Here is a 17732-nt window from a genome sequence, read left to right on the forward strand (position 1 = left end):
AATTGGATAATTCACAACTGGATTCCTTTTGTATTGTCAGGAAATTTAAATTATATAGTCAGCTCTTGAACTGTAGAGAGGCTTAAATGATTGAATAGGACAGCGAAATAATCGAACCTGGTTTCACTATGATATCCTTTTCGAATGGAACACATACATCGCTGTATATATCCTAGAAAAATAAATAAAATAAATTAATTAATATGTACTTTGAAATTAATATGATGTTACATTAAGTTTATATCATATAAAAATGGTAAGAAGACTCAGCTACTTTTCAGAGGAGCAACTCTATTCTGAATGTCTAATTTTGAACGATTTTTAAATACTTGGAAACTAACCTTATCGATAACACTGTTTTAAAGACACCAATTCAAAATACCTGCGATTTTCCAAAGAAATAATTTCGTTGTTATTTAGAATTTATGATCATAATCTAAATTTTAAGATTTCTTTCCAAATTTGTCTTGAGAAATTCTTTTAATAAGTCTAAAACAAATGTATTTTTAAGACGATGAGCAGCTCAGTCGGTGCCAACAACGACTCTGATTGGAATGAGCCGAGTTCGAATCCCGTATAGAACGTGGAGAGCCTTTATCAAGATTTTTAACTGAAAGAGAGTTAGCCGGTAGCATATGAAATGAGTTTTCTCCCGGAATCTCGGATTGTTTGTTTCACAACCAGGCAAACCGGCCATTAAGGCACACGTAATTTACATATAAAAATATTTATTTAGATATAAGATTTATTATAAAGCATAAGACAAATTATCGTAAAATCACTGTTCTTAAAGTAAAGATACTTGGCAGGTCATGAGCCTTAAGGGCCTGTAGGCATCACGGTTTATTATTGTTATTAAGACGACAAAAAGACTCTATCTATCTGTATGTATATAACAGCTATTGTTGCATGCTCTAAACAAATATTGATAATGGTGTTCTCCCGATTAGGCTAATTTTATTCATATACTTTCTTAAAGAAAGGTGAAATTAACGAGGCAAAAGGTTTTTGTAAGAGAATGGATTTACACCTGTACTAGAATGCCGTATCCCCCACCTGAACAGTTAAGATTTCTATTCATCATTAAATGTCAAAAAGACAAACCAGCAAGTAGCTATTAATTTTCTATTGTATGACGTATTGTCATATTCATTCTTATCTATCAATTTGTTAGGTCATTCTTTCTTATTAAATATCTAACGATCAACAGAAGAGTCATAAGCAGGATAGAGGAGTGACTCTGTGAGGAATGGATCATTATTTAATGGATTTACCCTCTTCTGGATAACATACAACTTTTTAGGAATGATTTTTCTGCACTACTCCAAATGTAAGAATATTCTATGGTCCGTGGATTTGGAATTTATTCATAGTTTGCTAGAGGTTTTCCGCATGGAGCGGAAAAGTACATCCAGTTTTCTTCCAGACAAAGGAGTCTATGAATGTGAGTTGCTTATGCCAGAAAGGATTAGAAATGCCAGGCGTTCCCAGAAGCGATATCTAATCTGCACATATTTGAGTATTGTCAATATGAGTGGGGGGGGGGGGATGGTTATGGATTTTCTTGTCTGAAATAGCACAGCATTTTAGTCGCAAATAAATTGAAAAAGTTGTCTTTGTCGCACTGAAGTAGGGCTAGGATATCAGTGTTTTAGCCATTGATTACAGAAGATTTTGTGGTTTGAGATATTTGAGCACCACAGGGTTTGTCGGACGAAGAAGAGGAAGAAAAGTGCACACTCTCAACAATAAAAATAGAAATAGGAGAAAACATGTGGGTAAACTTAAAGAGCCTTTAAGTATTCCGGCATTGGAGGAGAAGTTTGAAGGCAGTGAACGACCAGAGAGAAAATTAGCAGTCTAATTGCATGGTAAAGTAGACGATGGAATTTGGTAAGCAGCTTTTGTGTCGGACCTGCGCAAATATCTAGGATATGTTAATTCTGGATTGCACATTTTGTAAATAACAAAAAAGAATCCCGATTAATAAGACAACTACCATCAGATACCTTATTATTATTATTCAGCATTTTTCTAATCTCTTTCTTATGAAAGACCAAAGGAGGGATGCAGCGAGTTATTTTCGGTAACGTGGAGGTACTTTCACTCGTTATCAATGCAGAAGTTGTAAGTGAAGACGGATACCAGTAGATCAGCCTTGTTCTTAAAATGATCAAATAGTAATAGTATTTGCAATAGTACAATTTCGATATTAGAAAGGTTGAAACATGGATGGGAAAAAGTTAAAACCAGTTATAAGGCAGCAAACGGTTGGTCTGCAATTTGAAAAGGATTTTTTTTTTGCATCGCCTTTTCAAGCCTGTTTTAGAATTTATATGGCCTTTTATTTCTGTTGCTTGTTTCAGTGTAGGCTGAGGATGAAACTGGAGTTTGTAGTCTCGATCCACTTATGGCATGCTGAATCGCCTTGGCACAGGTGCTCTAAACCTGGGTTTAGACTATAGTAGTCTGGAATTTTAACTGGAAGGAGGGATGAAGGCTCAAGAACTGTTGCAAGTATGCAAAGCAAGTATTTGGGTCTGAAATTGTAGCTAGCGCAGGAGAGAAAAATCATAAGATTATTACATTTGAGAATACTATAATGCCAAATGACACAATTCTCAGAGTGGTTGTGCGATCGGTGTTCCGTGTCAAGGGAAACTTGAAGGAGATCATGGTCAGAGTCACCAAGAGGTGAGCTGATACACACAGTGTATTTATAAGGAGAACTAGTTAAGAAGAGCTTAAGTGTGTTGGAAGAATGTTGAGGGTTATTATGTATTCAAGTAGGTAGATGCATAATTTGAGAAGTACCATTGCCGACAGAAATTATTTCAGCATCTCTTCGAGCTTGAGTAGTGGAACTAAAGAAGGAAAGTTGTCAGCTTCAATTGTGAAATTTGAAATCTGCGATGAAAACGATTTCATTTCAATGCTAGGGTATTTGTTACAGAAAGTCAGTCTTCAAAAACAAATAATGAAGAATATAACAGTAGTAGTATGGGAGCCACTTCTGACCAGATCAAGATCAAGATAAGATAAGGAATCGTGATGTGATTGGTTGTTCATCTGATGATGTCATTGTGTGTGATGTCATGAGTTTGGAATTTCCATGGGAGCATATGTGTCAGTGATGTCAGTTCTTGTATTTTGGTTTGCATATGGAATTATGGGTGATCATAGAGATAAGGATTCGTGTCGTGATTGGTGAGGCACTTCTGACCAGATCAAGATCAAGATAAGATAAGGAATCATGTTGTGGGTGTGTGTTGTTATCAGATATAGATAAGTGACATAATTTGTTAGTTGTAAATAAGTGATATTATTGTTTTAAATGGAAAAGAAAGATACATTAGTGGATAAGGATTCGTGTTGTGATTGGTGGGGCACTATGAACCAGATCAAGATCAAGGTAAGATAAGGAATCATGTCGTGGAAGTGTGTTGTTATCAAACGAAGATAAGTGACATAATTTGATAGTTGTAAATAAGTGACGTTTTTGTTTTGAATGTAAAAGGAAGATATATTAGTGGATAAGGATTCGTGTAGTGATTGGTGGGACACTTTTAACGAAATAGGGGTAGGGTGAATGGGGGAAGCGAAGTCAGTGTCCTGCATGTGTGTTGTTGTGAGTTGTAGATAAGTAAATGGTTTGTTTATGGCATTATGAGTGATGGTAAGTGATAAGATGCAGATTGGAATGTTTGGAATTATGGTGGGGCCACCCCCTTCTATCATGGACATCACATGGTGTGTTTTGTTCGTGTATTGCAATGTGGGTGTTTTAGAGATAAGGAATCGCGACGTTATGATGGAAATTTTTCAGGAACATATGTCTCTGTGACCTAACATGATGTTTTGGTTAGCCTATGGAATTGTGGGTGATGTTTTTGAGATAAGTTATCTTGGCATTTTCCCAGTGGTTCGTGTATAGCAATGTGGGTGATTTTAGAGATAAGGAATTGCTACATTATGGGTTTGGAAATTTTTCGGGAACATATGTCTCTGTGACATAACGTGATGTTTTGGTTTGCCTATGGAATTCTAGGTGATGTGTTTAAGATAAGTTATCTTGGAATTTTCACAGGATGACACACTTCCATCATTCTCTTCAAGTTTTGTGTTTTGTTGCATATGGATGGAAGTACTAATTTTCCAATATAGTTTGGGGTATTCCTTTCCTGTTAAATAATATGGGAATTCATAGAGTAGAGTAGAGTCTAAATAACTGCAGCATTTAGGCTTTTCTGAATAATTTAATTATACACTGGTGTCCTTCAAACAGGTACATAACTCATCCAAAAATTTTGATTTGTTTACATTAAGATCTTAAACTTCATTACTTTTGCTAATTAAAGTTATCATTAATTTTTTCAAAATGTTTTGACTATTGGTATTTTTAGTTTATAGTCAAGGGAAAAACTAAATGGTATTTAAAAAATAAATTAAAATAAACAGAGACTTAAATTGATAACTTTTGTATGTAGTCTAGAAATTCTAATGATAATTTAAATAATTTACAGTCTTTCCAGAATGGGGCATCTTGGAACTAGCAAGGTTTTCTGAAAACAATAGATATTCCAAATTGTTATTTTAAACTATATATTCACAACAGAAAATACAAGCACAAGCTCTGAAAATGCAGTTGAGTCTATTTTCTTTATAGTTACTGTATGTTTCATTAATTTCTTTCGCATTTTTTTCTGATACTATGTTTTCCCAGAGCTATGTCCAAAATGACATCATAGAGTTGAAGTCTAAGCACTGTTTTGTTGAAGGTATGTGTTATTTCCTGTAGTAATATCCACCAGTGACTGACAACTTCGCATCTCTCGATGCAGAGAAAGTGAACTTAGTTTTCAGTCCTCTTTCAGTTCCCACAGTGACTGAGTGATTTAAGCATTCGCGTGAGTTGAACTATGGTGTTTACAGCAGAGGCAACAATTTTCCATTAACTCAACATGTCTTTTCCTGACTAATATTTGCCAGTGACTGACAAATTCGCATCTCTAGAAGAATAGAGATGCGATTTTTTTTTGCAATACTTAAACAGAATTGCATTAAGGTATAATGTTATGAATTTATATATCAATTTGTAATCAGAATAACTGAGTAAAGTTTCACTGTGGAAAATGCAACAGCACCACACATCTTTGTTCATTAAGTTACAAATGCATATTTTATACTGCTCAAGTATTAAATCACCAAATGCTAGAAGTCATACTTTTATTCCAAATCTCTGAACTTACTAGTGTAACTGAAAATTATTCATTTTTCTTTCTTTAGCATTAGTAAATTTAAGTAATGAAAATGAGACAAACAAGGTTTTTTCGCATTGCTAACTAAACAAAAATTAAGGCATTAAACTTAACACATGTCTGAAAGCAGCATTAACGTATTTCTTGAAAACAATATGCAACAATCTCAACCATCAAAAAAAAGAAACAAAGAAAGAAAGGGGGAAAAGTATGAAAAATTGTAAAGAAAATAAAATGTTTACCTTGAAATAAATATTTATGATTGCAGAAAGCAAGAAATTCATCAACTTTTCAATGATTTGAAATTCCTACCAAGTTTGTTTTCATCATTTGGTATCATTTAAATGAAGAATGGGTCTGGTTATTAAGTACGTTAAAGTTTTTTTATTTTTCTCTTCCAATGGTGAGTATCATTTGATATATGCATGTTGATTTACTTGTTATCTGCATGCTATGATAACTTTTTATTTTGTACAACAAACTTTTTAAGAGTTTAGTAACCTGATGGGTTAAAATATCTAAGTTCTCTTTGTAAATAACCAACTTCTGACAGTCGTATTGTTAAAATTTGGTACGACTTTTTTTTCTAGTCTGGTGAAGGTATCTTCAGATGTAGCAACAAAATTGTCACTTTTCAGTTCATTTGTACTTTATTCACAAAACTACAATTCTGTTATTTCCTTTGGTCTCTGGTTTTTAATTCCCTGAACACTAGAATGTATCAATGATAATGTTCTGAAATATGTTTCGACTCATACTCAAGTGTGTTGATTTTATCTGCACACTACAATACCTTTTTTTCTACAGCAATCTTTTTAAGACTTTTAGTAATGTGTTGGGATAAAGTATCTACCATCTCTCTTTAAAATAACCAAATTCTAACTATTAATTTAATACCCGATTCTGGCTATTAATTTAATACCTGAATCCTTTTGCATCCAAAAGTTGCCACATTTTCTTGGAATATTTGACGACTTGTATGAACAAATAAGACTTTTAATTCACTGAGTGGATTTTAAAAAAAGTCTCTGGTTAATTTGTGGCATGAAATTTCACAAGAAAAAAAGTCTTACATAAATTGCATAATGCATCAATGACATGCAATTTGTTCATTTTAATTTACACATTTTATTTGAGTAAAATATTATTTACAATTGTATTTACTGAATCTAACATATAGAAAATGAATAAAAAGAAAAATACAATGTTATTTTTTTGTCCTTAATCTGCTTATTGCGAATTTTGTGCTGTTGTTCAAAGGTTCTTCCCAAGGTTGCAGAAATGCCATCATGTGGTTTTCGACAATGTGACTCTTATCAGAATGTTACTTCATTTGTGATTGTTAGGAATTTTTTACTGTAGTAAAATTAAGGGTCAAATTTTTATTTTTTTTAAACCAATACAGCATTTTTGAGCATTATTAAAAGCATAGAAAAGTTCACTATGTTTCCAAAAGCATTTCCAAGTACATGATATGTTTTTGCATTTTGGGTATCCAATTTCATTTAAATCAAGCACAGATCTCCCTATTGATTTTGTTAATGTTTTTGAATTTTCTCTTTCTTTGGTGAGCAATATTTGATATTTGCATGTTGATTCTATTATCCAATTTCTTAGTGTGTCCAGAGATAGTGAACCAATTTCCCACTTCAGCTGATGGTTATATTTTATTAAATAAGAATTTTGTTATTTAACTCTTTCAGGTAATTCATTCCAACTACAAGGTGATTTTGTCAATGCACATCTTGCAATAATTCCATCAGAAATACAAATTTCTTTAGGAAATAAATTTGAAGTCTTATTTAAAAGAAATTGAACATCAATTATACCAATGATAACTGAACATTCGTATTTTTCACCAACTGTAGATTTTTCATAATCGTTTTCCTTTATTCTTCTTCTTAAATTACTTCATTTGGCACCAACAATAAATAGTTATTTATTATTATGTTATTATTATTTCACTGATTATTAGCTATGATCTTATATTTTATGTTAACTTTCTGTTACAAACTTCTATACAATTATAACTTTTCTGAAAGAAACTTTCACAGAATTTTGTGGCTCAGCCATTATTTTTACTTTACAGAACACAAAACACCACAACACAATAAAGCAGCTGCAGTGGATGAATGATTGCCTGAAGTCCAAAATCACTCTACTCATTTTTTTCTCCTTATAGTACTATTTACTCTTTACCCTACCCTGTTATCTGAAGAGTACAAACCTTTTTCTATACCAAACATTTTTAAAAGTTTGGTATAGAAAGTTTGGTATACAGTAGTGATTTTGGTTTAAGTCATGTTTTTGGGTTAAATTATCTGCTGTCTCACTATAAAACCACCAAATTCTAACAGGTCGGTTTTCAAGTATGTGAACGAAATGTTTACAGATAACTCAAGCAATGTCAAATAGGTAGCATTAGACAATTTTCTAAAATAATTAATTGCAGGATATCAGTTTCCTCACTTTTTACCCCCACATTAATTTTACAGTAGTGATTTTTTACAATAATTAAACAGAATTGCATTAAGGTATAAAGTTATGGATTCAAATATCAAATTCTAAACTGAATAAGTGAGTAAAAATTTCACTGTGGAAAACAAAACAACAACACACACAAATCTTTGTTCATTTAAGTTTTACAAATGCACATTTTATTTTGCTGAACTATTATTATTTACAAAGAAAAAATTCGAAAATTGTAATTACCTAAAAATATTTCACAATATTTAGTTTACACTCTTAATATTTTCCAAAGATTTCAATAAAGAAAATGTTCATTACTCACTATTTCTTGGTTACATTACATCAAAATAGTTGGTCACACAAAAGAGTTTTTAGAACAGATACCATAGTTCAAACTGCACCATACATTTGATATTGTGTCAGTCTGAAAATGACACAATGCCTCATTAAGTTTTCTGTGTATTCTTTTGTCACCAGACACAAACAAGCAGTTTTTGTAAAATGTTTGTAAATATCCCAAAATAAAGAATCTTTATCTAATTGAATAAAATCTTGAAAGTCTAATTTTACCATTGAGGAATTTGGATGATCAGCATTAATTTTCCCCATGATATGAATATTTGGTAATTCAGTTTCCAAAAATAGCAAATGATTATTAATGTCATACATTTTTGGAGGAAATCTCTCAGTTTCTTCACAACTAATAGAAAAAAATTTACATCCACCAGCTCCTGTATCATCGAGCATTAATTACTCATCTTGATATTTCAGAATATAACACTCACCGAGATCCATTTCGTAGTCAACTCTTCTTTTCAAGTAGCCGTAGATATCAGACCACTTCATGCATAACTTTTCCCAAGTGGTTCTGGATAAATACATTACAATGAACGTGTCTTCTAAAATAATAATCGGTTTCCTCATTTTAGAGCTATGTGAAGAGTTTTGTCTCATGCTATTTTCCTGAAGAAAGAAAATTTCAAAGACCTTTGTGGTTTGCTCATTATTTTACTTTACTGGACACAAAACTCCCCAACACATACAATATCTATACTGCATGAACAAATTGCAGTAACTGAAAAGACACTCGACTCATTTGTTTTTCCTTATAGTATTGTTTACTTCACTCTTACCCTGACCGTTCCTTCAAAAATAAAATTTTCATGCAGATGACTCACAGACATGTATTTGCATGCTGGTGGATTTGATGTTGATGTGAGTTTATCTTACTTTATGACATCATGGGGGCAAAATTTATTCCTGCGGCTCAAATTCATCTAAGGCGAGATGAGTGAGCTCACCATTTGCAGATATCTTTTAGTGATGCCATTCAAACTGATAGTGATAACTTCGGAGAAAAAAAAACATAGGTGGTGGAGGTAAAAGGGTAGTGAGAGGATAACAGTGGTCTTCCCTGCTCTGCTCAGCCTATTGGAGATGAGCGAGCTCCTCATTTACGGATACCTTTTAGTGATGTCACCTTCAACTGATAACTGCAGAGTGAAAAAAAACGTGTTTTTTTCGCTCTGCAGTTCTCAGTATCAGTTGAAGGTGACATTACTAAAAGATATTTGCAAATGGGCAGCTTGTTCATCTCCAATAGGACATCTTCTGGAGGAGAGGGGAGTGAGGGGATAGAGTGGGGCACATTGCAGGGAAGACCACTCTCACTATCCTTTCACCTCCACAACCTGTATTTTTTCTCTCCGAAGTTATCACTATCAGTTGGAGGTGACATCACCAAGAGATATTGGCAAATGACAAACTCAGTCATCTGCCCATGGATGAGTGGAGGTGAGGGGGGTGTAGAGTGGGGGAGGCTTGCAGGGAAGACCACTGTCAACCCTTCGGCTACCATTTCACCTCCACCATGGAATGCTGTTTTTTTTCCATCCCAACAATTTTGGACATCCACAAATGGCTAGCTCACTCATCTCATTGGTTATCAGTTTGAGGTGACATCACTAAAAGATATTTGCAAATGATGAGCTCAGTCATCTCCTCTTGAACGAATTTGAGCCACAGAGATAAAATTTTCCCCATGATGTCATTAAGTAAGATAAACTCACATGAAAATCAAATCCACCAGCATGCGAAAACATGTCTGTGAGTTATCTGCATAAAAGTTTCATGTTTGAAAGAATGGCAGGGTAAGAGTCAGGTAAACAATACTATAAGGATAAACAAATGAGTCAAGTGTCCTTTCAGTTACTGCAATTCGTTCATCCAGTGCAGCTATTATATTGTGTTGTGGTGTTTTGTGTCCAGTAAAGTAAAATAATGAGTGAACCACAAAAGTCTCTGAAATTTTCTTTCTTCAGGAAAATAGCACGAGACAAAACTCTTCACATAGCTCTAAAAGGATGGAAACCGATTATTATTGTAGAAGACATGTACATTATGATGTAGTCATCGAGCACACCTTGGGAAAAGTTATGCAGGAAGTAGTCTGATATCCACAGCTACTTGAAAAGAAGAGTTGACTATGAAATGGATCTCGGTCACTGTTATATTCTGAATTGCCAAGATGGGGAATTAATGCTCAATAATACAGGAGCTGGTGGATGTAAAGTTTTCTCTATTAGTTGTGAAGAAGCTGAGTGATTTTCACTAAAACTGTACAACATTGATAATCATTTGCTATTTTTGGAAACTGAATTACCAGCAATTTTTATCATACAGAAAATTATTGCTAATCATCTAAATTCATCAATGGTAAAATTACACCTTCAAGATTTTATTCAATTCGATAAAGATTCTATATTTTGGGATATTTACAAAAATTTAAAAAAATTGTTTGTATATATCTGGTAACAAAAGAATACACACAAAGCTTAACGAGGCATGCTGTCATTTCCAGAATGACACAACACAAATATATGTAGCACTATCTTATCTAAAACTCTTTTGCAAGAACAACTATTTTGATGTAATGTAACCAAGAAATAGTGAGTAACAAATATTTTATTTATTGAAATCTTTGGAAAATGTTAAGAGTGTAAACAAAACATTGTGAAATATTTTTAAGTAATTACAAATTTCGATTCTTTTACTTTGTAAATAATAATATTTCAGCAAAATCAAATGTGCATTTGTAAAACATAAAGAAACAAAGATGTGTGTGTCTTGTTTTTTTTCCTACAGTGAAATTTTTACTTAGTTATTCAGTTCAGAATTTGATATTTAAATCCATAACTTTATACCTTAATGCAATTCGGTTTGATTATTGTAAAAAAATCACTACTGTGAAATTAATGGAAGGAATGTGGTGGAAAAAGTGAGGAAACTGATATCCTGCTATTAATTATTTTAGAAAATTGTCTAATGCTACCTATTTGACATTGCTTGAGTTATCTGTAAATATTTCGTTCACATACACGAAAATCAGACCTGTTAGAACTTGGTGGTTTTACAGAGAGACAGCAGATAATTTAACTCAAAATTGTGACTTAAACATTTTGGTATAGAAAAATGTTTGTACTCTCCAGATAACACAAATACAAATTAACCTTTCCCCACAGGAAAAAAACACATGAATAGCATATTGAGCAGCATGCGAAAACATGTCATTGAGTCATCTGCGCAAAAGGTTCATTTTTAAAGGAATGGTCAGGATAGGGTGGGTAAAGGGTAAATAGTACTATAAGGAAAAACAAATGAGTCGAATGCCTTTGGACTTAAGGCAATCGTTCATCCACTGCAGCTGCTTTATTGTGTTGTGGTGCTTTGTTTCCCGTAAAGTAAAAATAATGGGTGAGTCACAAAATTCTACGAAAGTTTCTTTGGAAAAGTGCTAATTGTTTAGAATTTTTTAACAGAAAGTTAGCATAAAATATAAGATCAGAGCTAATAATCAGTGAAAGAATAATAATAATAATAATAATAATAAATAACTATTTATTGGTGGTGCCAAATGAAGTAATTTAAGAAGAATAATGAAGTAAAATTAATATGAAAAATCTACAGTTGGTGAAAAATACGAATGTTCGGTTATCATTGGTATAACTGATATTCAATTTCTTTTGAATAAGACTCCAATTTTATTTCCTAAAGAAATTCATATTTCTTATGGAATTATTGTAAGATATGCATTGACAAAATCATCTTTCAGTTGGAATAAATTACCTGAAAGAGTTAAATAACAGAATTCTGGGTTAATAAAATATAACCATCAGCTGAAGTGGGAAATTGATTCACTATCTCAGGACAAACTAAGAAATTGGATAATAGAGTCTATTATCCAATTGTTCATTTGCATGTTGAGTCAACATACAAATATCAAATATTGCTTGCCAAAGGAAGAGAGAAATCAAAAACATTAAGGAGGTTAATAGGGAGACCTGTTCGTGATTTAAATGAAATTGGATGCCCAAAACGTGAAAACATAATGTGTACTTTGATATGCTTTAGGAAACAGTGAAAGATTCTGTGCTTTTAATAATGGTCAAAAATACATGTATTGGTTTCAAAAAAATAAAAAAAATTGACCCTTAATATTATTACAATAAAGACTTCCTAACGATCACAAATGAAGTAATATTCTGATAAGAGTCACATCGTCGAAAACCACACAGTGGCATTTCCGCAACCTTGAGAAGAACCTTTGAACAATAACACAAAATTTGCAATAAGCAGATTAAGGACAAAAAATAAGATTGTATTTTTCAGTTGATTTATTTTCTGTATATTAGATTCAATAAATACAATTGTAAATAATATTTTACTCAAATTAAATGTGTGAATTAAAATGAAAAAATTGGGTGTCATTGATGTGTTATACAATTAATGTAAGGCCATTTTTTTTTCTTGTGAAATTTCCTGCCACAAATTAATCAGAGAATTTTTTAAAAAATCCACTCAGTGAATTAAAAGTCTTATTTGTTCATGCATGCCCTCAAATATTTCATGAAAATGTGGCAACTCTTGGAAACAAAAGGAATCGGGTATTAAATTAATAACTAGAATCAGTTATTAAATTAATAGTTAGAATGTGGTTATTTTACAGAGAGACAGTAGATATTTTAACCAACATGTTACTAAAACTCTTAAAAAGATTGCTGTAGAAAAAAGGTATCATAGTGTGCAGATGAAATCAAGTGACTTGAGTGCGAGTCAAAACTTAATTCACAACATTACTACCCATACATTCTAGCATTCGGGGAATTAAAAACAGAGACCAAACAAATAATTAATGGAATTATAGTTTCGAGAATAAAATACAAATTAATTGAAAAGTGACAATTTAGTTACTACATCTGAAGATACCTTCACCAGACTAGAAAAAAAGTCTTACCAAATTTTAACAATACGACTGTCAGAAGTTGGTTATTTACAGAGAGACCTTAGATATTTTAACCCATCAGGTTACTAAACTCTTAAAAAGTTTGTTGTAGAAAATAAAAAGCTATCGTAGCATGCAGATATCAAATGAATCAACATGCATATGTGAAATAATACTTGCCATTGGAATAGAAAAATCAAAAAACCTTAATGTACTGTTATTCTGATTACAAATTGATATATAAATTCATTCATAACATTATACCTTAATGCTATTCTGTTTGATTATTGCAAAAAAAATCACATCTCTATTCTTCTAGAGATGCGAATTTGTTGGTCACTGGCAGATATTAGTCAGGAAAAGATATGTTGAGTTAATGGAAAATTGTTGCCTCTGCTGCAAACACCATAGTTCAACTCACACGAATGCTTAAATCACTTAGTCACTGGGGAAACTGAAAGAGGACTGAAAACTAAGTTCACTTTCTTTGCATTGAGAGATATGAAGTTACCAGTCGCTGGTGGATATTACTGCAGGTAATATCCACCAGCTGGTGGATATTACTAAATAACATGCACCCTCAACAAAACTCTGCTTAGATTTCAACTCCATGATGTAATTTTGGACAGAACTGTGGGAAAATATAGTATGAGACAAAGTGCGAAAGAAATTAACGAAACATACTGTAACTGTAAGGAAAAAAGACAACTGCATTTTCAGAGCATGTTTGTGTTTTGTGCTGTGAAATATAGTTAAAAATCAACAATTTGGAATATCTATTGTTTTCAGAAAACCTTGTTAGTTCCAAGGTGCCCCATTCTGGAAAGACTGTAAGTTATTTCAATTATCATTAGAATTTTTAGACTACATACAAAAGTTATCAAATTAAGTCTCTGTTTATTTTAATTAATTTTTTAAATACTATTTGGTTTTTTCTTGACTGTAAACTAAAAATACCAATATTCAAAACATTTTGTAAAAAATGATAACTTTAATTAGCAAAAGTAATGATGTTTAAGATCTTAATGTAGTGAAATCAAAATATTCGGATGAGTTATGTATATGAGAAAAAAATTGTGTGTTTGAGGGTTACCAGTATATAATTAAATTATTCAGAAAAGCCTCAACTCTGTCACCATTTAGACTCTATACTACTCTATGAAATCCCATAGTCTTTTAACTTGAAAGGAATACCCCAAACTATATTTAAAAATTAGTACTTACATCTATAGGCAACCAAATACAAAACTTGAAGACAATGATGGATGTTTGTCGCCCTGGGAAAATTCCAAGATATCTTATCTCAGAAACATCGCCTACAATTCCATAGGCAAACCAAAACATCACGTTATGTCACAGAGACATATGTTGCCCAGAAATTTCCAAACACATATTGTCATGATTCCTTATCTCTAAATCACCCACAATGCTAACGTGAACCAAACACACCATGTGATGTCCATGATATAAGGGGATCCCCCAGCGAAAGTCCAAACTTTCGAATCAGTGTCTTATCATTTACCATCACCGATAATGCCATACACAAACCATTTACTTATCTAGATCTCACAACAACACACATCCAGGATGTTGCTTCCCCCATTCACCCTACCCCTATTTGGTTAAAAGTGTCTCACCAATCCCAACACAAATCCTTATCCACTAATATATTTTTCTTTTACATTCAAAATTAAAATGTCACTTATTTACAGCTAACAAATTACATCACTTATCTTCATCTGATAACAACACACATCCACGACACGGACGTCACTTCTCCCATTCACCCTATGCACATTTGGTTCATAATATCCCACCAATCACAACACATATCCTTATCCACTAATATATCCTTTTCCATTCAAAACAATAACATCACTTATTTACAACTAACAAATTATGTCACTTATTTACAAACAAATGACGTCACATATCTACATCTGATAACAACACCCACCCACAATACGATTCTTTATCTTATCTTGATCTTAATCTGGTCAGAAGTGCCCCACCAATCACGACATGAATCCTTATCTCTACCATCACCCATAATTCCATAAGCGAACCAAAACACAGGACACATATGTCCCCAGGGAAATTCCAAACTCATGACGTCACACACACAATGACGTCATCAGATGAACAACCGATACGTCACGATTCCTTATCTCATCTTGATCTTGATCTGGTCAGAAGTGTCTTCCATACTACTACTAACAGTAACCATCAGAATTTTTCGACAGCAGTAGAGTCAGAATAAATGCAAATCAACTAAATGAGGCAAAAATATTTAGCCATTTATCGTAACGATGGAAATCAAGGTTTAGATTATTCCATATGTAATCAGGTCTGATAAGTACAAAGGTTATACTCTTGTAGGAAAAAGTCATGTAAATATAGTTTGGAAAGTTAATGTGGGCAGTGACTACTACTGCTACTAAATAACAAAAATCTTAGGCTTCTGCTAAAAACAGCAAATTAGATTTAGATGTGTGCAGTTGGTGGTGCACATCATTTGCTTTCAACTTACTAATATTAGTAAGCTGAAAGCAAATCATCAATATGATATTTTTTTTGCTAGAAACGGAATTCAACCTTGAGAAAAACCTAAAGAAACAACCACATGAACAGCATATTCCAAAAAATTCATATTGTTAACGTCAAGCATGTACACTAAATGATACCGTGAACATCAATATTATGGCAATATTGTCTTAAAATATCATCATCATGGTGATTCTATAATGGAACTAATAATTAGAATTTAATAATAAAGTGCTATCATAAATATGATATTTCAGTTATATTCACTTAACGGGAAACATAGGAAGTTTCAAGTTGGTTTCAGATTTTTGTTTTTATTAGTTCCAAAGTGCTTTGGTGTCTCTCTTCTCTCTTTCACACACACGCGCACGCGCATACACACGAAAAAAAAAAACATTTACGTGCTTTAGCTGAAATGAGAAAGATGGGATGGGATCTGGCTGTAGGTCCATTATTCCATATTCAGAAAACTGTCACTGCATATGACTATGTTCTCGCAACTACTAAAAGCTGAGCAGAGAGAGAGAGAGAGAGAGAGAGAGAGAAAGGAAGAGCAGATTTCAACGAGAATCATGTAAATATGGCTAAAATAATTAGCAATTTGTCAGCGATATTTTGTTTTCATGAAATAACGCTCATAAACTTTTATTTATAGCAAGATGCGTGTTTCAGATACATTTTAAAAAAGTTTCAATTTTACTATTTCATATTCAGAAAGCAGCAACATTTTTACACTTGTTTATATCTTGCTAATTTGAAACAGAGTATTTCATCGCTTTGTTAGCTGCATATTTTTGTCATTCGAATGCATGTTGCATTTTCGGTTTGCAGTTTGATTCGAGATGCAGCCAAAGCATATATGAAACTTACGTTTTATCAATTGTGCAACTGGAGAATGAATACTTAGTGTGTTTTTTTTAATTTATGACTAATAATGTAACATCGCAAGGCAGTAGATCAAAAATCAAAACACATCTGTTTCGATTTTAGTCAAGAGAGTTGTACACTTTGTGACAGAACTATTTTGATGGGAAAAACATTTGAAAGGAAGTGAGCGTGTCATCATAAATTGAACTGTGTTGTTGTTTGGAATTATGGCTGAAGCAGCTAAAACTACGAAGCCGTTGTTTTCGGTGAGGTCTACTAGTTTTATAAACGTCGGGCTAGTTTGTTTTACGGATGAAAAACGCCAGTTTTTCGGAGGCGAATCTCTGCCTTCTCCTTACGATGAGACGTGCTAAATCATTTTCAGTTGAAAAAATGGTTATGAAAACTACAGATAGCTCTCTCTCTCTCTCTCTCTCTCTCTCTCTATAGAGAGAGAGAGAGAGAGAAACAACGAAATCAACGAAACACAGGACGACCCCAAAGGTTATATCTCCTTGCCATAAATCAGCACGCTCTCCAAGAAACTGAGAAGAATTTTGGGAAAGTTTAACATAAAATCGTGCTTCTCTACTCTTTCCAAACTAAGATCAAGTTTAAGCAAATACAAACAAACTCACAACCATCTACAATTCCCGAGTGTGTACAAAATCACATGTGACTGCGGAAAACCATACTATGGCCAAACGGAAAAATCCATCCTCCTACGTCTCAAAGATCGTTGAAGAGACATTGCTTACAAAAGAACTTGCCCTCTCAAGCCATGTCCTGTTTTCAGTAAACGTCGGGCTAGTTTGTTTTACGGATGAAAAACGCCAGTTTCTCGGAGGCGAATCCCTGCCTTCTCCTTACGGTGAGACGTGCTAAATCCTTTTCAGTTGAAAAAAGGGTTATAAAAACTACAGATAACACACTCTCTCTCTCTCTCTCTCTCTCTCTCTTTCTATATATATATATATATATATAATATATTTAATATATATGACAAGGAGATATAAGGTTTTATCTCCTTGCCATACATCAGCAAGCTCTCCAAAACACTAAGAAGAATTTTGGGAAAGTTTAACATAAAAACGTGCTTCTCTACTCTTCCCAAACTAAGATCAAGTTTAAGCAAATACAAACAAGCTCATAACCATCTACAATTCCAAGGGATGTACAAAATCACATGTGACTCCGGAAAACCATACTATGGCCAAACGGAAAAATCCATCCTCTTGCGTCTCGAAGAACGCCGAAGAGACATTACTCACAAAAGAACCAGAGCTAGTGCCCTCTCAAGCCATGTCCTGTTT

General features: G+C 33.1%; 1 protein-coding gene across 1 annotated transcript in view; it reads right to left on the reverse strand.

The window, feature by feature from the left end:
• Positions 1 to 53: 53 nt before the first annotated feature.
• Positions 54 to 17732, reverse strand: part of LOC150104312 (uncharacterized) — a 36022-nt gene continuing 18343 nt past the window's right edge. Inside the window, exon 3 of the mRNA XM_090396485.1 lies at positions 54 to 172. Within this exon, the coding sequence (XP_090252611.1) occupies positions 83 to 172 (90 nt within the window). The 3' untranslated portion in view covers positions 54 to 82. The remainder of the gene's footprint in view (positions 173 to 17732) is intronic.

The sequence above is a fragment of the Typopeltis vanoorti genome, chromosome 8 (genome assembly GCF_054136105.1).
Source record: "Typopeltis vanoorti isolate ZY-2024b chromosome 8, IOZ_Tvanoo_1.0, whole genome shotgun sequence".
Taxonomy (NCBI): domain Eukaryota; kingdom Metazoa; phylum Arthropoda; class Arachnida; order Uropygi; family Thelyphonidae; genus Typopeltis; species Typopeltis vanoorti.